Here is a 24,590-nt window from a genome sequence, read left to right as displayed (position 1 = left end):
CTGTTCCACTTTCCCAAAAGCAGAAACTTTGAGATGACTTAAATCCCAGACGTAATCAATGGGGCGGGGGGGGGGGGGGGAAGCAACATTTAAAACTAAGCTTTAAAATATAATCCAAATGAGGGTGTAAGAGACCATTTTGCTCTGACTAATAAGATTGTATACTGCTTCATTCAAATCCACAAAGCTACTAGGGAAGAAATACGAGCTCTTTATCTGACTCTATTTTTCATTTCAAGGTCACGGCCATTTCCTGGGGATCATCTTAGCCCAAGACAGCAAGGAATGAGCAACAATGTAGCTTCCAAAAACTTGGGTTTAAATGCACTGGATTGCTGAAGAACACAGAGAGAAACTTACAGATTTGTCCTTGATGAGTAGAGCACAGCACTGGATTCCAGCCATCAGCATCTTGTGTGGGTTCCAGGCCACGGAGTCAGCCCTATTGTGTTAAATAGAGAGAGGGAGAGAGCTTGGAGGGGGGCTCGGTTAGTTACTGTAGGGAGAAGGAAGACACTAAGGAGGCCTCATGTACAAGTTACCAATCCACCAGTTCCTCATTCGAGGGAGGGGAACAACTTGGGAGCTGTTTTGTTTCAGGTTTCAGAAAAGTAATTTTTGTAGTGTGTGTGTGTGTGTGTGTGTGTGTGTGTGTGTGTGTGTGTGTGTGTGTGTGTAGAAAGAGAGAGAGAGAGGCTAGAGGTTGAACTTGGGCATCATTCCTCAGGATGCCACCCAGCCTTTTGGATTTTTGAAACAGTCTTGTTGGGGTGGAGCTTGCTGATTAGCCTAGGATACACAGCAGGGGGTCCTTGGGCTCGGCCTCTGCCTGCTTCTCTAGCACTGGGAGTATATGTGTGTGCTACCACACATGGCAATTTTTCCTGTGGGTCCCAGGGGATGAACTCAGGTCCTTTTGTAAGTGTATCACTGAGTTATCTTTCGGAGCAGCCCTCATGCTCTGTTTTCTAAAGGCCACTCAGATGGAGATGTGCCAACAATTGTTTATTTTTCCTAAATAAAAGTCAACTGCAAAACAGGAAGCTCAATTTACCTGTGGATTCCATGAAGGAGTTGGCGGTGCTTTCTTGACACCAAAGCTGAGCCACCCCAAGAGGCCTGTTGAGATATTTAGATACCCAAAGTTACTTCAGTGTCATTTGCTTACCCATGAACTACCATGGCAACCCTACACATGTGCTGTTTGGTACTTCATTTGATACCATGTTCACTGATTTGCACTCTGGGGAGTTTGATCAGGCATTCTAACTAGTCAATCAGAACCCCAGTGTAGTAGATGGGTCCCCAGTGACTCAGATGTGAAGCCACACAAAAGAAATGGGTATATTAATAGCCAATTGAGCTTTGTGTAGACCAAAAAAGGTTAAAAAGATACAGCCCATGCCCTCTTGATGCCTTGGATCTAGAACAGATGACATCTTCACAGTGTTACTATACATACTGTACTGTGAGTCATGAACAAAAGGCTAGAATTCCAACTGATGAATGAGGACATTGCTGGCAAAGTGGCGAGAAGGTCAACAGGGGTAAGGAAGGAGGAGATATTCTCTAAGGAAGATGAGATCTTTTTGGCCTACTGGTTCTCAGAAATATTTGCCAACTTAATATAGGAGGAGGATAAGAAAGAGGGGGCTCGGACCTTAAGGAAGTTGCCTATTGGAGAGATGACTTCCTGAGCACCAGAAGATGGAGCAGAGGAAAAGAACAGGAATGGAAAGGCTTGTGGGAAGGGGTCAGGAAGGAAGGGAGGAAGAATCCAAATAGGGGCACTCAAGAGTTCATCTGGCTCTTGAAAATTGTTCAGAAAAATGATGGGGGGCTGCATAGGGAGACTCTGGGGGCACTGGACCCTGAGCCCTGCTGAGTGCTCTGAGATCCCCCATGAAATCCCACAGCATCCTGTGAAGGATGGAGATATGACCATCTCCACTTCTACAGGAAAACTAAGTTTCAGATGTGCTAGGTAGATTGTCTGGGGGTGTCATGGGTAATCAAAATCAGATTGAGGATCCCAAACCTGTTCTCTTTACCTAATAGCAGCATAGTTTAGTTGAAGTGATCATTTGGCCAAATTAGAGAGTATATCATGGGAGTTTGAGGGGGATGGGAATGCTTCAGGCAGCAGTGGAGCTCAAGAGCTGCCTAGCAGGTAAACACCATTTTCTTTCAATAATAAGTTTACAGGAGGACAGATGCCATGGTTAAAAAGCAGCAGGATGTGTGCAGTCTGGAGGCAGAAGAAGTAAATGAGACACTCTTACAGCTCTCAGAGTACTGCTAACGCTGCCCATTGGTAGCCAAGACAGTACAGCACCAGCCACGCCATGGCCTTAAATTCCTGCAAGCATAACTCTTCCATTCAGGGAGGACCAAGGCTGAGGCTACTGGGTCATGCAGTATAAGCTTGAGGATGAACTTACTCCAGCATCAGGCTTCTGCTAAGAGTGAACAGATTACCAAGGTTCAGACCCTGGACCCAGTGGAATCCTGATTCAAGGAAATCCCCAAAGACTCCATGACCTCTTTCTTGTGTTTTCCTGAATTTTTGTGAATGCCCAATTCCCAGGTAAAGGGTTAATAAACTGGGGTTGTCACTTAGTGTCCTTACCACCTTCTCCATGCTGCCACATCCCACAGGCTCCACAAAGACCAGATTTGACTAAGGCTGGAAGCAAGCAGGACATGTTGGTCACAGCCCTTTCCGGTCCCACGCAGTTAACCAGCCTCATACCTTGCCCCTCATACAATCCCTGACTCTTCTTCACCCCCAAATACATATCTCCCAACCCTACTGAGCCACATTTACATTTACAATAATGAGAATTGAGAATTCTTCTATTGGTTCACAAAGTCATTGGGCAGGATAGGGAGCGTCCATGAACAATTTTATTTTTCAATAGATTTAAAAGGAGAAACAAAAAGAAACAACTTTTTTGAAGTATGGCAGGGCCCTACTTCTCCTTAGTTCCCTTTCTTGGTTCTTAACTCTAGAATCTGCAACATCAAACCACTTCTATGGTGATGGAGCTTGACTTTCTACCCTAGTAAAGACTGAGTTCTTAGTACATGTTAAGCATCACAAGTTATTTCTTTCTTATTGACAGACTGATAAATAAATAGAGCTAACCTTGAAATACAGGCAGAGGCAGGAGTAGAACAGAGATTTCACAGCCTCCAAAGCCCATGAATTTAAAGACAATACAGGCTGGAGACATCGCTTGTCTGCCCTTCACAGGGCTCTGAGTACAATCCTCTGTGCTACACAAACAGGGAGTAATAGCATCTGCCTGTGACCCCAGCAGCTGGGGGATGGGGACAGGAGGGTGAAGGGTTTTTAAGGTCATCTTTGCCTATCTAGCAAGTTCATGAGACCTTATTTAAACATAGAGAAAGATAGAATGCTTACATGCTCTGTGTGAATTGTGGCAACCGGGGGGGAGGGAAGAGGAAACTGCTGAGGGCTAGCAGGTGCCAGAGGTGACCAACCCTTGAGGAGTCTCACATTCATTCTTACAGAGGAAAAATGAGAAGAGACATCAACAGAACTGGAATGAATTAAATTCCCTTAAAAATGTATAAGAAGTCAAAACAATGATTGTAACTTTGAACATTAATAGACTGTATATGTGTGTGAAGTTCCCTGAAGATAAGTTACTTTCTATTGTAATCAAACTGTCCAACGGATGAGACACCTGCCACAACTAAAGATTAATGAACACTGTCTTGAGGTTAGGATGTGTTTGTTTCTTTTATTCAGATATGTTTCATCTGTTCAGAGAAGCTGTGGTCAAATTTAATCTAATATGACACACATTGCCAGATGCCTACTGTGTGCAAACAGAATAAGCTGGTGCAGCTTAAAGTGTTCTTACTTATCTTCTTCAAAATTTAACCCTTAATTCAAAAAATAGATCTTTCTGTTTATGCTTACAAATTGAAATTCTGACTAAGCCACATAAATCTCTCTAGATCATTTCTAATTTCAAAGTTACCGTAGCTGCTATGTTCTGCATAAACTTGTAACCCCATTGATGTTTCTCTTAAGAGAGTGAAGTATTTAAGGAGAATGTTGATGTATTCAATTGTTTCTTCTTATTCACATAGTTAACAAAAGTGCTCACTTCACACTATCTTTTAGGACATTAAATATTACCACATTTCTACGGTGATAAAAATCAATAAAGTGTAAGTTTAAAAGTGAGCAGCTATGAATACTCAAGCTCCATTAAGCGAAGTAAAAAATAATCTACCTGAAGCATAGCCATTGGCGTGTTAATCATGCCTGTGACTCCTGTGTCTGGTTCACCCAACATTACTATCAACTTAGTGAAAACCTGAAGGACTCAAGTGCTCTCTCTCTCGATCATTCTATACCCAATTGACTTCCAAAGAATAAAATGCTGTGAACTATAAAATTATATGCAGAGATGTCCCCTTAATGATTGGTCATCTTCTGCTCAGCAAGTTATTACATATTTCTTCTGATCAGGATCATCTTGACTGCTCTCCTGCCCAGGAAGTTGCACTGAAGCCTCATGAGCATGTTCAACCATCCCTTTTCTAGGCTACATTCAAATCCTGGAATGTCTGACTTCATATAAAACAAAAGAAGAGAGGAGGGAGAAGGGGGAGGGGAGGCAGGGAGAGGAAAATAGAAAGGAGGGAAAAGAGAGAAGGAATAAAAGGAGGAGAGGAGGGGAGGGGGAGGGAGGGGAGGAGAGTGCAAGAAAAAAGAAGAGAAGGGAAGGGAGGGGAGGGGAGAAAGAGGAAAACAAAGAAGGGGAGAGAAGAAGGGGAGGATGAGGGGAGGGTGGACAGGGAATGAAAGAGCAGAAAGAGAAGGGAGATGGAAGAAAGGGGAATGGGGAGAGGGAGAAGAAAGAAAAGGAAGGAGAGAGATGAGGAATGGGAGGGAAGGGAGGGAATGGAAAAGCCATGTCAAACACACTCAGCTGGCTGGATTCAACTTTCTAACCCTGAGTAAGTAGACCTTTAATAAAAAGTACCTTTAACTTAGAGGAAAATGTGTTCTGAGCAACCTCAGGACTTAAGAAATGAATTAGAAAAAAATCCAACCCTTTAAGCTGGAAAATTATGAAGAATATAAATTATATCAATTTCCCTCAAACAATTATCTGTTATGGATCCAGCTAAAACCTGCTTTAATTAAGACATGCAATTATATAATGCAGGATAGTTTTTTTTTTTTTTGCATTTTCTTACTGATTGGAATCATATCATTTTATAGCTGGAAGATACTTTCTCCAGATTTTATCAGCCTTCTCCCCCTGCAACCGAGGCAACTGCAGACACAGAGCTGAGCACAAGGAAGATGATGCAGATTAGAACTCAACTCACGACCTCCTGCTTCCACTGTCACTGTTCCCAAACACTGCCTTGGTGATTCAGGGACCAAAAAGATGGCTCATGGGAAAGTCCCATGGAATCCGGAGAACAAAATCAAAACAGATCTGAGGTCTTGGGATTTTGGGGAAGCCTTAAAGGAATGACATGCTCATTTCCCAAGTGAGAAGCACAACTGAAAGTAGGAAGCTTCTAGATCCTGAGCGTAGGAGAAGCTGGGAAGGCAGGAGAAGCTGGGAAGGCAGGAGAAGCTGGGAAGGCAAGAGAAGCTGGGAAGGCAGGAGAAGCTGTGAAGGCAGGAGAAGCTGTGAAGGCAGGAGAAGTCGAGAAGGACTTGGAAGTTAGACAGACACGGACACACAGATGAACTTACATCCACGTGGAGCCAGAGGGCATGCCTCTCACAGATCTCAGCGATCTCATCCAGGGGGTCAAACGCACCCAGCACAGTGGTGCCAGATGTGGCACAGACAAGAAATGGCACTGCCCCCTGCGGAAAGAAGCCAATCACAGAATCTTCACCATCTTTGTGAAATCCACCCTGCTGGAAGCTGGTGAACACAGGGGTTATGGATCTGAAGCCAAATAGGGCCTCTTTGGAGGTCATGGTTGATTCAGTGAGTGTTTGGATACTTCCATACTATAATGGCCTTGGGTCATTATAAGGAGGTTGAACACAGTGAAAAAATGCTATAATGTGTTCCTCCATTGATTCAGATCAATGGTTAGAGTCAAGATTATTGCTGTCAGTTTCTGTCGGTTCCATTCTGTCTGGTGATGGCCCAGGTCCAAAGTTGATAACCCCACCAGTAATGACAAAATGTCATTCTGGAGGCTTCCTGCGTGCTCTTGAGGAAAGATCTTGGGCTTCTATCAAGCCTACATTGCCCCCTCTCACCTAAATAAATAGAGGCAGGACTGGTGGGCAAAATTCTGGCCCCAGGCGTGAACCACACAGGCCTGCCTGCCTATCTAAGTAAATACAGCTGCCAGGCAAAGAAAAAACTCAAGTGTAGACACAGAACAAGCTGTGAACAGAGTGAAGGAGGCAATGTCACAGGGGAGGGTTGTCCATATGGGGACAGCCCTGGATAAATTCACGGCATGTGATGGGAAGAGGACCTGCCTCATCCTTGTCTCCGTACGCTCCTCACACAGCTGATGCCTGCATCTTGTAAACTCAGAAGATGTTAGTGGACCATGGGCAAGAAAAAGAGATCATGGGTATAACACAGACATGAAAAACAATTGCAAGTTAGCCAGGCATGGTGAACACACCAGCAGGCTTCATGCCAATCAGGTAAGGAAAGGGAGAAAGGGATGTTTCCAGACTTATTAATGCCAGCATGGTGGCAGAGGTGTGTTACTTACTGTGACAGAGACAGCTTACAGACAACTGTGGGACTGTGGGTAGCTATGACTCTAGGGTTTCAAAACATTTGAGGAATAAGACACTACTAACATTTTATTTCCTCTGAAAATTGTTTTACTCTAATTTAGCTTAGAGCTGATTTCCCTCAGTTTTATGGTGAAGTTCATTGTTATCACAATAGAATCTTATCTTCTCACAAGCTGTAGGCACTCGTGTTTGAACCAAACTTATTACAATTTAACTGACCTTTTGATAGAAAGATGTTATTTCTCAATGGAAAGTGGGGCAGAGCAAGGCCACTGGGTCCCACATCCCCCAACTGAGATTCCCAGGAGTCAGAGTGACAGCACAGAATGAATCCAGTTGCCATCTGGGGAGACAGCTGTGACACACAGGGTTGGGTCTACCCCAGCCCTTTCAGAGCCAGGCCAGGAGGTGAGAGAGCCCCCACTGGGGGACCATGAGCTTGGGGGATTCTTCCCTGTACTCAACCACAATTGATTAAGTCTTTATCATGTCAGTGACCTAAATGGAATGAGAACAGAGTCACATCAATCATGCAAAGCAACACACAAACGTTATTTGCTAAAGACTGTTTTTGGCAGCTTGAATAGTGGGCTCTTCCCCATAAACTGTATGATGCTCTTACAAACTGGAGAAAAATACCTGCAGAAGCCAGTAGAAGAGTCTAATAGGTTCCGTTTACCTATCAAATCATGTACTTTTAATAGGCCCAGAAATCACATGTTTCCGTGTGGATTTAACCTTCCCTATGTTGTTCCTTCCTCACTTCTTGCCATGAACTACAAAGTTCAGGAAACAGTATCGATCGCACACTGCCTGGGAGCTGTATTCCATAAGAAAATTTGTCACTTCAAACACTCGTGCTCAAAACTACCTGGAAATGTTCAGTGGTCCTGCTCGCTGGGCTGGTCAATAACTACTTTGTTGGTGCCCTGCAGTCTGCACTGTCTTCATAATGGTATCAAGCAAAGGTCACTCCCTAAAAGATGTTTCAATGGGTTGTGGTGGCTCAGAGAGTTCTTCCCCAGCCCAAAAACCCATGCTGATGCTCAGCTCCCTGTGTCTGAAGGAATAAGAAGGAAACACTAAAACATGGACAAACAGGTCTGAACCACTGATGTCCACAAAGCCTCCCATCATGGGGCATTGTCTCCAAATGGATGTGAGGCTGGCTGCTGGTGAATCCATGCCCATGTAGGCACTGACTTCAAAGGAAACTGGGCAGAAACACCAGTGTGTCCCTGCTGCCCTCCTTTTCAATGTGCCTGAAGCAATTTTCACTTTTTGTGAACTTCTGTTCTCAGGTTCTCAACTTCAGAATTATGTCAGTTTCCTACACCTGGGGTGTCAGGACAAACCACCAACTGAAGAAGAGAAGTAATGACTACAGTGGAATCAAAGCAACTATGTTAGAAATATGAATTGTTAATGGCACCAACACAGGAGGCTGTGTTTAAGGGAGAGTGGAAAATGATCTCAGAACATTGAGAATTGGTAAATCAGACAAAACAAGGAAGTGTGTATCCTTCTAGGCTGGGGAAACCATCTCCTTGGGGAAATTAAGTAGTGATGAGGAAGCAGTTTTGTGTGTAATGGAAAGCCTGCCAATGAGTGAGGGAGGAGAGGAGAATGAGTTCCAAAGTCACCTAAAGAAGAAATGCTCCAGCCAATGATCACTAGGGTAGCCAGATCTGAGAGATGGGGGTAAGTGGGGCTTAACAGTGGATGGGTGGATCCCATTGACCAATGTCATCATAGAGTGAGGCAGGGGTGTCTCTAGAAGGAAGGACAAAATGTAAAACATGGAAAGAAATCCTGCTTGAATCCCACAGAGGTAAGCACCACAGTACAGGAGACTCAAGGATAGACAGTGAAGAGGAGACATCAGAATCTCTCAGCCTCATTGTGAGCTATAAACTCAGGGACATGCATGCTTCTCCATATCAATTCAAGGCATCAACGTAGAGGTAGAAGAAGCTGTGGATTAGCAAAAAGGTATCTGACCTACCAACCACACATAACATAGCAGCCTTATGTAGAGTCTTCCTTAAGTAAGCCAGCTGTTGTTTTTTAAAAGTAAAGGGAAATTTTATATTTATATTTATATTTATATATATTATAATATAATTTGATTATATTGATTGCCTTTAAATATAATCATAATACTAGTAAATAAGAGTGCGTCTACTTTACAGATATACTCAGATATTTATGGATCAATGGAATGATGCCAGGGGTTTGTGTCAGACAGATCTTGGAGTGGCAGAAGGGGCTGGGGTGGAGGTGGAAGAGAAAGTAAGCAGTCTCAGTGAGTGCTGAGTGAACACAATGAGTGCTAAGAGACATGCTACATCTGTAATATCCGAGACCATCTGCAATGAAAAATGTAAAAGAAGAGAGATTAACCGATGGGTGGATAGATATATGGTAGATAGATAGATAATAGATACACTGATAGATGATAGATAGATATAGATAGATAGATAGACAGACAGACAGATAGATGATAGATAGATGACAGACAGACAGACGGACGGAGAGGGAGAGGAAAGGAAGAGAAAATGGAAGGGATGGGAAGGGAAAGGAAGGGAAGGGAAGGGAAGGGAAGGGAAGGGAAGGGAAGGGAAGGGAAGGGAAGGGAAGGGAAGGGAAGGGAAGGGAAGGGAAGGGAAGAGCACTGGGTGGCTTGAGAAATGGAGGGAAGGAAGAAAGAACATGACCCGTGCAAGCAGGATACTCAGCATTCACAACCGTTGACCATGCCTAGCATCATACAAGTTCTTTTCAATAGGAAATTGGGCAGGAAAAGATGAAAGCAAACCTAGAAGGAAGCATCTGAGACTCACTGTAAAAAAGACAAAACTAAACAAAACACCTGACGGTATTTTGGAGAATTTTACCTAAAGTGAGAGTGTGACAATGTGAACCCCACAGACAATGTCGTGTCTACACAGTATTAAGATGTTAATTAAAAAGATAGGTGTAGGTTTGAGGGCGCACATCTGAAGGCAATGCACCTACAATAATCACAGACTTTAAGTATAGACTCCAAAGCCAGCAAGATGGCTCAGAGAACAAAGACACCTGCTGCCAAGCCTGAAAAATCTAAGTTCGATTCTCAGAACCCACATGGTGGAAGGAGAGATCCAGCTCTCAAAAGCTGTCCTCTAACCTCCCTGTGTGAGCCATGACATGTGTCCCCACCCCTCCAAATAAATAAAATGTAATATTTTAAAAGTTTAGCATAGACTGTGGACCAACTATTGTAATTTAGAATATCCCAAGGTGAAGTAATGTTATGAAATCTGAAAAGATGAATATAACAGCAGAAATGTTATATTAAGGCTTAAAGTAATGAACGCATCCATCTTCAAGTGCAAACGCCTGTGAGAATAGACCATTTGCCTAAGCCACCTGTTTAAAGCATATCTGTAGCTCCATAGCAGTGCGGGAAGGGGAGGGCAGAGTGAGAGGAACCGGTAGAAAGACAGCATAGGTGTAACAAAGCGTTTGGGCCCAAGAGGTAATCAGGTGAACAGAGCAGCCAGGAGCATTTTCAGAACCCCGTGTCAAGGCCAGCCTTGCTGGGTCACAGCAGAAAAGCTTGGTCAGACTTCCTCTATTCAAGTAGCTCAGGAAGGTAGAACATTCTGGCACAGAAGCACTACAGCAAGCAATCCCCCAAATGAGGACAGGGAGAGATGGAGACCCACCCTAAAAGCTTTGCAGATATGTGTGTTTGAGCCTCCAGGAGGAAGAGCTACATAGGAAACTGGATACCGGAATTCTTCAGGAGGACTCGATACAACTTTAGGGACAATCGAGCCAAGAATTCTAAATATCATGACACCAGTATTGACAGACTCCAGCCACCCAGGAATGAGAATGACTGAGAATGTGGAGAGCCAGGCACCAGGAATAGGACGGATGTAAAACAGCTGCCGAGGTTTCCTATTTTAACTGCAGCACACTCTCCTCTCACCCCTATAGAATGCTGCTGGTGGTCTGCATTCTCTCCACTATTCTCTGCCTGGTAGGCAGATGCCCTCCCCACCCACTTCTCATCTCTCTCTCTCATTCTCACCTCTTTTTTCGCTTGCCAGATTCGTTTCTCCAGCTCCTTGGGTATCATTTTACCTCTGGGGGATAGAGTTAAGACATTGAGTTATGCCCAGTCTTTAACAGGCAACAGAAGTGCTTTTAGATGGCTAGGTTTCTTCCTTCTACCCACAACCTCTACCCATGAGGCTTCTGCCCCTGCCCCTACCCCCCCTGCCCCTGCCCCTGCCCCAGTACCTTCCATCTGTTTCCACAAAGTACACGTTCTGGGTGCCAATCCCAAGGAAGGAGGCCGCTTTCTTCATGGAGTAATGACACTGAATTAGAGGATGAGGGGGAGACAGAGATGAATGCAGATCATGGAACATGTATTATTTATTATCTATACCACAGTGCATCTTTATAGGGCAGCACAATCTTTGGAACATGATTGCATAGAAGAAAACAGAAAATCATAATTGAACTGAGCTGTTTAATGAGTGGCAGAGACTGTTGACTTTAGGGTCAGAGAAAGTGGCAGTTTGGGAACCTTGAATAAATAATGAACTCTTGAAGACTAGGTTTTCCAGTCCAGAAAGTGCTGTGTCAATAAAGCCTATGCCATCAGCTTGTCACAGAAAGACATGGGTTAACATGTGAACCCAGCTTAATTCGTGGCACAAACGTGGTCACTGGAGGCTCTTGGCATCTGTAAGAGTAAAGAAAGTTTCTATTGACACTGCTATTATGGGTGAGCTCATGGAAGATTAAAATCTAGTCTACTCCAACTGGAAACCCTCTGAGGAGAGACAAGATGCTACCTCAAAGGTGATAAGATAAGGTTTAAATATTTCCTGGGGAAAAATGATGGATTTTAACATTGGTCAGATGATTGACCAATTTTATGATGTGGAGAGCAAGGCTGAAATTAGACCTATGGGAATATGGCTAACATCCCACGAACCAAAGTGACCCCGATAGGTAATAACCGTACTCCAGCACGGTGTGAATGAGGTCAATAGTTGATTCTGCAGGTGTAGCCTATTTCTTGTTGACAAACACTGGCAAGATGGAGACAGTGAGCTTCCACCCTTACCATGCAAAGCCTACAACATAATTACATTCAAACATTGAAGATGCTGTTCTTTGTATGAAGGGGGACAGGTGGCCAATTCATTTCTTTTTCATGCCAGAAAAACAAAGGTGATAAGGAACATTATTGTGAAAAAAATAGCTTTAATTTGTAAGGATGAAGGCATTAGAAGAATAGTTGTGCCTTCATACTTAACTTGATATATTCCCTCAAATGTGGTAATTTTTTTCTCCTTTTGTCAAATGGGAAGTTCTTTCTCTAAAACCCTATAAAAATAAAATGCAGAAGGAGTCATACCATCAGGAAAAATGAGACCATCCTAAATAATGAATTTCCAAATATCAAGCAGGACACATCCCAAGTGCCCACAGGATGCATTTATTTCAGGGTGTCACAGAACATATGCATATCAGACGGCAATAATTGTACACAAAAAATGTAATTAATGTCTACTGGCTACAGCTGCTGTGCTGGCTGGAGGCAGCATGCCTGCCATAACGAAGGTGACATAGCCAAGGTGAATTATTTCTCACCAGAGATGTGGGCTCTGCCAGCCGAACAGCTATTGATTTCCTAATGATAAATGCTAGCCTGCCTCCAGTGACGTCTGACTGTAAGAAAAAGCACAGCCCTCTCCCCACAAGCAGCAGCATGCTGTCTCCAACCAATGCTCTGCTGAGCAAAAATCTACACTCAGAATCAGAACAAAGGTCATGCAGTTAACGTCCAGGACATCAGGGCCAGAAACAACCCGGTATCACCCTCAAACGCAGAGCAACAGTTGTTTTGTTTTGTTTGTTTGTTTATTTGTTTAATGTCTACCAACTAAAAGCCAGAAATCTGAGAGTTTTGGAGAAGGGCCCTGGAAGTGGAAAGAGAACAGTGATGCTTCACATATGTTGACTAGTTAATGGGAAGACAAAACCTAGATGGCTTGACCTGAGAAGTAATAACTGCATTCTGAAGTAAACAGTGGTTATTTCTATGACTGGCCAAAAAGATAAATCAGACATCCTAAAACCCAGACTCCTCATAGGCTTTGTAAATCTGCAGACGGCATACCCACCCCAGTGGGTACCAGTTTCCACAAAGATGAAACAATAAACAAGCTCCAACATGAAAGTCAGCCCCAAGCTGAAGTTTCACTTTCTGGATCTTGTGAGGATGCTGTTCTGTGACCTGGGATATTTTCTCTGTGATCTTGACTCTCAGGACGAATTGCTGATTTCACCTTGGTGTGTGCTGTGTCCAAAATACAGTGGGTTTAGTGCTGACTAACTGAATGCTCAAATTTTCAGCAGGGAGAGCAGAGTTTATCAGTGTTATCCTTCAGGGAGGGAGAGCAGAAGCACTCCGATGATTTCTCCAAGATCATAAAATTTGTCCCATTCCTAATGATGCCAGGGTCAACCAAGATGGATGGCCTTCACCTTCATGCTCTACACTACATCTTAAAGGCACTTGTTTTCCTGTTGGGAAGGCCTGGGATCCATCCCATTCCAGCTCAGGGCCTGTTAAGCAGCTATTTCCTCTAAATGAAAACTTTCCTGGAAGGCTCAGGAAGTAAGGAAAACCATCCATCAAGACTCAGGGAGCCCCTGAAACTTAGGAGACTCGTGAGGCCCCTCTTCATCAACTGTTGCCAGGAAAAGAAATTCTTCAGGCACCTGGATCACCTGATAGTCAACCCTAGGGCTTCTACTTTCATGAGTCCTACCATGAGTCCCACCATGCTGGACTGGCTTTTCAAATGCTGCTGACTTTGGGGTACCCATGCTTCTGGATGTAACACCCTATCCATCACCACACTCCTTTAAGTAACCCCAGTAAGTTCACTGGTTTACCAGCGAGACTATGTGGCATTGTTTCTTCGCTGTGTCACACATGCCCTATCTGGGGTGGGTAGATGTTTGGTCACTGTTCCTCAGGGGAAGTAGCTCACTGGGGAAGCACTAAGGCACAGGGCTGAAGGAGGACCAGCTCTGAGTCAAGCATCCTACATCTCTCACTTTCTCCCCCAGTGCCAGCCATGCTTAGGAGGAACTGGTTGGGTCACTGCCTAGAAGGTAACAGTTTCTTTTTTACCCTCCTCATCTTGTAGTGCCAGACAATGATCTCTGTTTTGTGTTGGTTCTAAAAATAATCTGCTCTGCTCATAAACCTCAAAAACCCATGATCACTATGTACTGAAGACACTCACAGCAAAGTACTCATCCAGTCACAAAAATAAAACTTTATTACTTCTCTCCAAGTGTCTCCTTTTCTTTGATCTCCTTTAAGCACTGGAAAGGATATTGTGGATTTAGTGACAGCTCAGAAGTCTACCGTGATGATCTTGTTGGTAGATAGCAAGAGGCAAATTACAGACAAAGAGGGGGAGTATGCAAAAAATACCTTCTGTGCTAGACATATGCATTCTATAACCCAAGGTGCAAGTCAGGGATGCAGGGCTGTGAGACAAGGTGAAAACAGAAAAGAAACTGATCGAGCCATGGAGGGACTGTGGGCCGCTGAATGCCTACTAACTAAACTCCTAAAAGCAAACAATGATGTACAACCAATGACTACCCTAGGTCTTGAGAACTTCACTAAACACAACATTGAGTAATTCTGTTTTCTAACTAAATAGTGGGTCAATTTGTTATAATAAGCAATGAAGGGGTGGTCATTAAAATAGAAATAAAAGTAATGCATATGCTCTGACCCCAGCAGGGAAAGGAAGAAACTGTAGGTAGTATGCGGATGAAAAGGTTGACTCTATGAATGAATACTCAAGCCAAAGTGAGCTCACAGAGATGGGATTCACACTTGCTTGGTTTTCTGGACCCAATTTCTGCTGGCATGTCAGCCACCCATGCCTCCTGGGAGATTACTTAGTTCTGGCTTGATAATAACATGAGAATCCAGTGTCTTTTCACCCCCTTCATCTGGACTACTGGTCAACCCCATCACCATCTTCCTTCTCATCCTCCATCGAACTTATTCCCTTTTCTGGGGCATCTCTTCCAGAAAAAGACTCTAGTAAAGAAGTATTAAACCAAGTGAAGATGGAAAATGCAAAAAGACATGGAATAGAAGACAGAAACAGGATTTCACCAGCCTGCCAAGGGGATGAAGCAGGACCATATCTCCAATGACTTGGGTCCCTAAGTCTGAAATAGATGGAGCTGCCTCAGAGAGAGGGGAACCCTATCCCATAATAATCCTATGAATAAGTATTTTCACAGTTCCAGACATCCTCCTCTGCCTACAGAAGACACAGCTTGTGAAGACCACAGTGCCCATGGTAAGATGCTGATAGCGAGGTACCACTCAGGTGAGAGTCTTCAAAGGGGCCTGCCACCCTCCCTCCTGCTCTCCTGTCAGTGCAGAGCTAGCCAGAGCCAAAGGCAGAAGGAAAACACAGCACTTGGCTAGGGTCCTTTCTGCAGAGGACCCCTCAAGGCACAAACTCTTGCAAAAATAAACTAACGTTTTTCTCTTAGAAAAAAAAAAAAAATGAATGGCCAGGAAAGCCCAAGTGGAAGTCACAGACAATGTTCAGATCTTCATTTTTGTTGTTGTTGTTGTTGTTGGTGGTGGTGGTGGTGGTGATTTTGTCTTGTTTTTGGGTCTTTGGTTTGTTTGTTTGTTTTTCTATTTTAAGTAGAATAAAAAGTAACAAGTCTCTTGACATTTTCGTACATGCTCTGTTTTGGCAGGTCTTACTCCTCAACTCAGCTCCTCCTCACCCGTATAACTTCCATCCCACTCTTACCTTTCCAGGCCTAGTATTACACGTCCCACTTTCAAGTCACATGTGCTTGTGCCCTGTCTTGTCTGACCTTGGAAACTAAATAAAACCAGGCCTGGTTAGTACTTGGACGGGAGGCCACCACAAGCTTTTGATGGGATAGCTAGTGCTCCTGACCTGGGAATGAACAGAGGTTTCCACTGGAAATACACGAAAGTGTAACACAGCTGGTAGGACTCTTTCTGATACGACTGCTCTTAATCAGGACCATCCATTTATACCCATCTCTCTAGGGTTGGCTCTTTCTCTTTCCATTGACAATGGCTACTTCCTCTTCTAACATGGGCCAGATTCCACTTTACAGGCAATAACCCATTCAGTCTTTGCAATCATCTACTCTTTGGTGAGCACTGTGCGGCTGTTGGATTATGGGTCCATGTGCTCAGGAATCCTTGACTCCAGACCCTTTGCAAGGAGACCTTGCATAAGTTCACTCAGCTCAGATTCCACTTTCTCGACATTTGGATCTGGGTCTGAGCGCTGTCTTGCTTTTCTACAAAAATGAGTCTGGAATGACAGTGTACCAGTCGGACTCTAGAACTCAGTGGGTGGTGTGTCCCCAGCTTTCTCAAGGAGTGCTTGAACTGCCTGTTGGAGTGCACTGTGCACAGGACACACAGGGTGGAGAGAGGTCCCTAGGACCACTCAGCTGGGCCACTCCTGTACCAGCCATGGGGAAGAGCCCAGCCAAAAATGTCACAACTTTCCAGGTGCTGGGAGGCTTAAAATTGGTTACACAGCTGTAGTTCTAGGCTGCTGGATTTGGGGGATAATTTGAGACAAAAGCCAACTGATAGACTGTTTCACAAACTAGGAAAGCAAAGCACAGAGGTGGCAATCACCTTTGCTAAGGTCACTCAAATAATACGTGCTAGAGACTGGACTCAAATCTGGCCTAGTTCAATGTCCATGCACTCATCCTCACCCTCACCTTATACTTCAGGGGACAGAAAAATAAGACGCAAGAATTTGGGTGTCACTGGATTATATGTGTGTGTGTATCCCTTTGTGTTTGCCTCTGTGTGTGTGTGTGTGTGTGTGTGTGTGTGTGACATCAGTGGCTACTGAATCCCCCTGCCTTCCTCTATATCTTGAAAAGAAAGATAAAAATCCCTTATGCTACTACTTTTGCAAGGAATTGGGAGCAGAGAATACATCTGGTACCAGTCCTGATCAGAGTTCTGATAAAGCAAGACACAAGGAAAGATTCGCAGAGAAAGCTAGCACTTAAAATAAAATCTACTGCACACACACACACACACACACACACACACCTTGCTGAGTTCACATATTGTTGTGCATATGTATGTGTGTTTAGTGATGACCACTGAGAACCAGCTAACCCATCAGGAACCTTGTCCCTAAAGAGGACTGATTCCTCCTCTCTCAGCAGCTATTAACTACCCATAGCTCTTCGTCCGGGTGTGGGGTCTTGGTAGATTTCCCCCATCCACATTAGCATGTCATAATGTTGTCATGGTGAAGGTCTTGTTTAGGCAACTATTCTGTTAAGATTTCATGGGTGCAGCTCCCTATTTTATGTAGGAGATCATGATCTATGGCAGACATCCTGATCCTCTGGCTGTTACAGTCTTTCCACCCCTCTCCCATGATGCTCCCTGAGCCTCAGGTATAAGGGTTATGGTAGGTAGAAGTGCATTCACTGGGTATGGTACCCTGTGGTCAGACTACAAATTTAAATGAAGTTGCTATACCAAAACTGAGTGGCCAGGGGGCATGAAACCAGAATAAACTCTGGTTTCCCTATGAAATAAAATGATACATCATATGTAGGTATATCAATCACACATAGATAGGATAAAAATCACAACAGGAATCCTCAGGCAAATGAATCCTCTTAACTAACACATTCTCAAGAAGAAAAATGTATCTAACATAAAAAATAATGCTTTACCTCTGCCGATGTGAAAAGGATTAATCGTGGCAAACCAGACAGGCCCTTCTCCTTAACATCAGGGTAATATTTATATCTAGCTAAATTCATTGCACACATATTGGACACTGAGCCACCTGCAAAGACAAAATTTAAATGTCAAACTTACAGCATGAAGTCTTAACACCCAAAGAAACAAATAAACTGGGAAGCATTGGACAGCTAGGACTACCCTGTCTAACAAAAACTCACTGTGAGAGTCACCCCAACACCCCAAATGTCCCATTTATACTCTCATGGATTGTCTATAATTTCTAAACTTTTTATCTCAGAAAATAAGGAAATTTAGGCCTATCCTTTTGGCTTAGGACTTTTTTTTCCAAACTAAAATTTTCAGCCTTTGAGCCTGAACTTAGGAGGAGCATCCAAAGTTGTGCTGTTTATAACACCCTGTCTGTCACCCTGTCTGTCACCTCTTTGGTGAAGCTGAAATGGAAATGCATGCTCATCTCCAGCCCTAGAAAAACACTGTAGAATAAGCCAAGATGGTTTGGAAATCTTCTGAAGAAACATTGCCTGAAAAACATAGAGGACGTAGAAGTATCTTTGTAAGCTCCCAGCAGCTGAGGAATTCCTTTGTGCTAGTTAAAAATCTTAAGTGTAGATATGCAAATTCTAAATTGTAGACATCTCATTTGTTAAGTATGCATATCATGACCTAGCATTTATGCAAATTTCAATCACATTATGAAAAGGTGTTGGCTCCATGGTAAACCAACTTTTGGGTCATGTGCATGTTTGCAAGGGGAGGTTCCTCAACTGAATAGATGTTTAGGTGCTCCAAGTGGAAGGGTGATGGAGGTCACCAGTGGTACTCACCTGGGTTAAATATTCCATCCCCTTCTTTCCAGCCAACAAATTCAATCATTTTCTTCAGAACCGCCTCTTCCACTAACAGAAACACTGGGGACACCTCATACGTATAACTAGACAGATATAAAAAACACTTCACTTCTATGACTAGAGTCAAAACATCCCTTTGGGGTCCCGAGAGAAATGCACAGAGAGAGTTCCATGAAGCCCAATGGTTGCCAAGGAACCTTCAATTCCATAAGGGCAGAAGAGGGAAGATTATCATCTGTGTGTCAGCCATGGGAATTGGCCATTCCTTTGCTTGGATGCTTAGTAAGTTGGCTGCTGATACTAACTAAAGAGAAGCTATTGTCTTGGTAGCCATGTTTTTCTAGGTCATTACCACAACTATGCTGTCTCTACATGGGGGCTCTGCATCCTGAAAATGGCTTCTTGTGCCACATTAGCTATATCTGCAGATGTAGGAAGTGTTCTATGAGTATCTCTCATTGTGTGATGGTTTCACTGTCCTGATTTCCTGCTCTAGGCTGGGGTGCCATCATCAGAGAGCCTTGCTATGGTGATCTTAGCTGAAGGCGCTACCTTATAGCCACACTTCCTGTGGTATCTACCCTTGATATCTGGTCCTTGTAGAGATTTCTCTGGGGTCACTGAGCTTTATGACAGTTTGACTTGCAGCCTTGCCCCTCCTTGCATGCTTTTCCCTCACTCTCCAATCCCTCATGTTGATTCAGCTCTAGTACCTCAAACTCCATCAGCTATAGTGCCTGGTTGTGTAACATGTAAGTATCTTCTCTCTCTAGATAACTGAGTGGCTCAATATTCCCAACCTCTTTTATAATTGGTGATTACAATAAATCATATCTGAATAAATGTGTACTTCAATATGTAGGTTAAGCAGATATGTTTAAATTTCTAGTTGTGGAAAAATTTTTTGATATGAGTATTTTAACATCTGAAGGGGACAGCTTTGCAATAAAGGCAAAAGAACCAAATACCCACTATGTAGTGTCTGCCTGTGTGCCAAGCACTCTACAGGTGTTGGATTCTCTTAAACATAAGACAGGCTAAATTTCCAACCATGGTGTGAAACCAATTTACACACACAGAAAATGTTAAAGGCTGTATATGTTTATAGGGAGCTGAAATAAAGATAAAATAATGACTCAGTTTGTTGTAAACCTATTACTAATAATTAGATCAACTCTACACTGGTAATGGATATGCAGATGGAGGAGGAAGGTATAGAATGCACAAGGGGTGGGCACAGTATGAGTGGATGGTCCAGTAGGGCAGCAATTTAACACATCATAGACCTCTAAATGTGCCAGGTTAAATAACTCAAGCAAGGAGTTGTAAAACTCTGCGAGGAGAGATCTGAAGAGTGAAACTTGGCTGTCCTTTCTGACGATCTGCTACTGATTCTTCCACCCCAGAATCCAGTTCCTGTGTCTGCGCTGTGTGGAGGCACTGTCATGCCCATGACTTCACCCCTGACATCTATATCAGTAATCCAGGAACTGCCAATCTTTACCTTGGGTATCTACTCAATAACACACTGTCCTCGACACATCCTCTTCCATGGCTTCCATACCTATACTCTTGACTCCCCGCTCCTCCCTCCCTCCATCTTGGCTGATTCTCACCCTCCTAACCATTAAAGGTTAGGTATCTTCAAGTCTTGCTCCCAAGGTCCTGAGTCCTGTTCTCTCTTCACTCTGTCTTTTGTCCTTATGATGTGGTTTTCCACACTGGCTGCTCATTGAATCTATTAAGCCTGCACAGCATGTGCATGCCATTAGTCTGCTTGAACCCCAGGGGTCCTCGGGTTAATTCCAAGTGTGAATCACTAGCTTGGGGAATCTCATCCATTTCCACTATTTAACCATTCTTCCCCTACTCTCTTTCACATGTACACATTTTTAAATTCATATCAGAATTCCAGGCCCAGAGATCTCTCAGTGTGGTTGACTGTCTCAAAGTCATTGCAACTTTTAAGGTCCACAACTGAAGTGGAGAGTTTGACATTGCCTCATCCACTACCTGGTGTTCTCTTCCAGTGTTTTGTACTATCCTATAGGACAGCCATGAACTCAGCCACAAAGGCTAGAAGCTTAGGCAGCAGCTAAGAAATCTCTCTCTGAGCCTCATTTCCAAGATCCAACACTTAACCACCCCTTTGCACATCAGCTTCTAAGTGTGTGTACAGATGCATATGAATGTCACTGTGTGTGGAGAGATACACATACACACATGTGCACATGGTCAGGGAGGCCAAAGGTGCTTTGGGGGACAGGGTCTCTCACAGGACCTGGGCTTGGAATGTGACTGTACTGCCTGCTCACCAAGTGCCAGGGATTCAGCCCCCTCCACCTTCTCAGTGCTGGGATTACAAGTGGGTGCTGAGGCTCAAACTCAGGTCCTCGTGTGTCTATGAAGCACTGTAATGATGAGCCTGGCTTCCATGCTTTGTCTTCTAAACATGCTTTTCCCCAAGTCTTTCCACTTCCTCTTCACTCAGAATCCAAACTGCTACCATCTCTCATTTGGCAAAGGAAATATACTCTACATTCATCCCATCTAGTCTACTCCGATACTTCAGTGTGTTCGTGTGTTTGTGTTTGTGTGTGTGTGTGTGTGTGTGTGTGTGTGTGTGTGTGTGTGTGTGTCTGGCGCGCACACACTATAACGGGCACATGGAGATCAGAGGATAATCTTTCTGTATTCATCCCCTCCTTCCACTTTGAGACAACGCAGCTTAAGCCAGGCTCATTGGCCCAGGAGTTTCTGGAGATTTTCTTGTCTGCCTTCCATTTCCCATGGATGTGCTGGGTTCTAGACATTTGTGTTACCACATCTGCTTTTATGTGAGTTCATAGATTCTGAACTCAGGTTGTCAAGCTTACCCACTGAGCCATCTCCCTATTCCTCAGCAAAATTTCTTCTGACAACAAATGTCACCAAATAACATTGACTTTCAAGGGCTTCTTTCCTATGTGTGTGGAATGATTCATAAGCATGTTTCATAGGCTCAACATATTTCTTCTCTCAGTCTCTTTGGTCTTGTTTTCCACTATAATCCCTGTCACTCTGTCAGCTACACCCACACTGACCTTTCAACATAGAGTGGCATGCTGCTGCCTCCCACCACAGGACCTTTGTATATGCTGTTCTCACTGTGGCTTGCTGCCTCCTACCACAGGGCCTTCATACATGCTGATCCCACCACTTGGAATGCGTCCCTCTCAATTTCACAAGCTTAACTCGTACCTATCCTTCTCGTAGCTGTCACTTTTCCCCAGAGACTTCCCTGGGACTAACTAGGAAACATTCCTCCATTTATGTTTATAGTACAACACACCTGTCTCTCAAGTATGAATTTGGATTTTATATTCATTCACATTAAAGCCATTTAGTATGTGTCTTTCTTTTGCCAGACTTTATCATTTCTAAGGTAGGTGTGTGTGTGTGTGTGTGTGTGTGTGTGTGTGTGTGTGTGTGTGTGTTTGCATAGATCAAAGGACAACCTTGGGCATGGTTCCTTAGGAGCCATCCACTTGTCTTTTCAGGCAGGGTCTCTCACTGGCCTAGGGTTCACCAAGAAGGCTAGTCTGGCTAGCTGTGAGCCTCAGGGATCCTCCTGTGCCTGCCTCCCAGAGCTGGGATTACAAGAGTGTATAGCATCAGACTTGAGTTCTGAGGTCTTCCTGCTTGCCAGGCAAGCACTCTCCCAACTGAGCCATCTCCTTGGCCCAAGGCTTGTTTTCATTCTGCCTCTAATATGTAGCATAGACATGGCTTCTTGTGCAGGAGTTAGTGGGGGATTGCTTAACCAGCTTTCTCCTCTGATTGATGGGTATGCCTGGCATTATCTCACAACTCTACCTGTCAAAAGCACCTCCTCCAATATGGCTTGGAGTGTTAGGACTATAACATTTCTAATGGTTAGACTTTGCAAAACAAATCATTACAGTGAAATTCACAAAACAAATCTTCACAGAGTTAATGTCTATCTCTAACCTCCAGTCACACGGTACTTACACGCTTGGATTGAGTGCTTCTGTTATAATCCGGGCTGCCAAGGAGTAGTAATCAAGGCCAGCATACAACTGGTTGAAAAACCTTGGATGGTCTGTAAATAGAAAACAAAGTACTCACTTACACAGCAATGGAGCACCAATAGCTCTTTCAGATTAGGAGAGCAGCTGGCCACAAGGTCAGCACAGTGTGATTCCACTTACAGGACCTTCAGAATCAGCATAGACACCTGCAGAATAGAGGGAAGGATTTGCTGCATCAAGAAGCTATTCAGCTGGGCAAGGGCACAAGGGGCCTCTGGGTTCTAGAAATGGGCTGAGCCTCTTCTGGTCCATAAGCTGAGAGAGTCATATTTGTGTACCTTATTATAGATAATTACATTTCAAGTATTTAAAAAAACTTAGCATATATACAAGGAAAAGTGTTGAGGCCCCTTTTCTGTGTGTGCATTTGTACATATATTCAAGCATGTGTGTGTGTTCATATACATGTGTGTGTTCACATAGGTCAGAGGTTGGCAGCATCTGTCTTTCTTAGTTTTTCTCCACCTTAGTCTTAAGAGGGAGTCTCTCATTCAACCTCAAGCTTGCCCACCCAGCTAGACTGGATGGCCAGTGGGGCCATGCGAGCCACCCGTCTGTCTCCCCAGAGCTCGAACTACCTGTGTGTGAAGCCCCACCTGTCTTTTTAACATGGGATCTAGGGGGGCTGAATTCTTGTTCCTATGCTTCTGCAGCGAGCACGTTATTAGAGGCACCGTATCCCCACCTATGAAGTGCTTTGGCCTAACTTTTCCTCCAAGACAAGCTTTCTCTGTAAAACTGGAGAGATTGAGAGCTTTGCTTTAATTTCTGGTCTCTTCTGCCGTCTGCCTCCACCCAAGCCCTTGAGAAACGGCTCTTAGCACCATCCCTCCAGTGTCACAGCCTCCAAGTGTCTGCCTGCAGTGACAGTCCAGGAGTGGCCTTTCTGTTCCTCCTGCTGCACAGCTTGTCTGGCATGAAGCAGATGGGCCCCAGCTGTGACTCATCACTCAGTTCAGACACTTCGGGATTCAACCTACTTCAAACGCCATTGCCATCTCCTATATAACTCCATCGTGGAGTAAGAACTTCCTGTCTGGTCTTTCTCTCCCTCCCTCCCTCCCTCTCTCCCCATCTTTCTCCTCATTTAAAAGGTCTCATTTTTTTTTAAAGTCTCATAAAAGTCCCCAGACTTCCAAGTGTGAATATTCACACCGAACACCAGGCTAACTGGCTTGACATTCTTAGGCATAAGAAAAACAGTGTGACAAAGAGCACAAAGGCAGAGGCCTTTCTAACTCGGAATGTGTGGGAAACTGGTTTGGATGGAGAATTAAATATGGGTTTTTCCCCCTCTCTCTTTCAACCATCGGTTCAATAAAGAAAACCCAAATCGAAGCAAATGCCTTTTCAATTAAAGCATGGAAAACTCCCTCTGATCTGGCAGAGACAACCAGGCATCGCTACAAGTAATTTTAATAGGATTTTTTAAAGTTCTGTGTTAATTTATGATTGATTTCCATGGTAACATTATGGAAAATACACAGTAAACTGAAAACAATCTACTGCATTAAATGTCACTCCAGACTTCTGACAGCCATGATAATAATGAAGTAGGCATCCCTATTAGGAAATTCTAACTGAGTTTTAGATATATGCACCAGGCTTTCCCAAGGGAACTTAATCCAATTATTTTTAGCCAGGATTTTATGGCGTTCTTTCCACTAAATTTAGTCCAGTGTCAGAATTCACAGAGCATAATGGCTGTGTAGATTAAGACCCCGGATTACCTTCTCAGCACAGGAAGATGTGCATATTTTAGAAAATCAGACACACACACACACCCGGCCACCAGCTTTGACACATCTTCATTGGTTATTTGTCCCATGGTAACAATCAAGCCAGTGACACAGTGCCACTGCTTACTGAAAGCCACAAGAGTGATGGCATTCATGCGAAAGTCACAATCAAACCTAACATTTACTGGGGTCTCTTTTCTGTTACTGTTTTTAGTTTTTAAGACTGAGTCTCCAGTAGCCCAGGCTAGCCTTGAACTC

The 24,590-nt window shown here is 43.8% G+C and overlaps 1 protein-coding gene across 2 annotated transcripts in view; it reads right to left on the bottom strand.

Moving 5' to 3' along the window:
- Gadl1 (glutamate decarboxylase like 1) overlaps nucleotides 1-24,590 on the bottom strand; it is a 175,793-nt gene that overhangs the window by 109,401 nt on the left and 41,802 nt on the right. For both annotated transcript variants that reach the window (XM_042281898.2, XM_006970253.4), the window contains exons 4-11: nucleotides 22,514-22,604; nucleotides 18,479-18,585; nucleotides 17,621-17,736; nucleotides 11,078-11,157; nucleotides 10,866-10,920; nucleotides 5,759-5,875; nucleotides 1,055-1,119; nucleotides 361-442 (exon numbers count right to left, since the gene is read on the bottom strand). In XM_042281898.2, coding sequence (XP_042137832.1) covers nucleotides 361-442; nucleotides 1,055-1,119; nucleotides 5,759-5,875; nucleotides 10,866-10,920; nucleotides 11,078-11,157; nucleotides 17,621-17,736; nucleotides 18,479-18,585; nucleotides 22,514-22,604 — 713 coding nt within the window. The remainder of the gene's footprint in view (nucleotides 1-360; nucleotides 443-1,054; nucleotides 1,120-5,758; nucleotides 5,876-10,865; nucleotides 10,921-11,077; nucleotides 11,158-17,620; nucleotides 17,737-18,478; nucleotides 18,586-22,513; nucleotides 22,605-24,590) is intronic.

Source organism: Peromyscus maniculatus, chromosome 7 (assembly GCF_049852395.1).
Source record: "Peromyscus maniculatus bairdii isolate BWxNUB_F1_BW_parent chromosome 7, HU_Pman_BW_mat_3.1, whole genome shotgun sequence".
NCBI lineage: Eukaryota > Metazoa > Chordata > Mammalia > Rodentia > Cricetidae > Peromyscus > Peromyscus maniculatus.
This window is presented reverse-complemented; position numbering and strand designations above follow the sequence as displayed.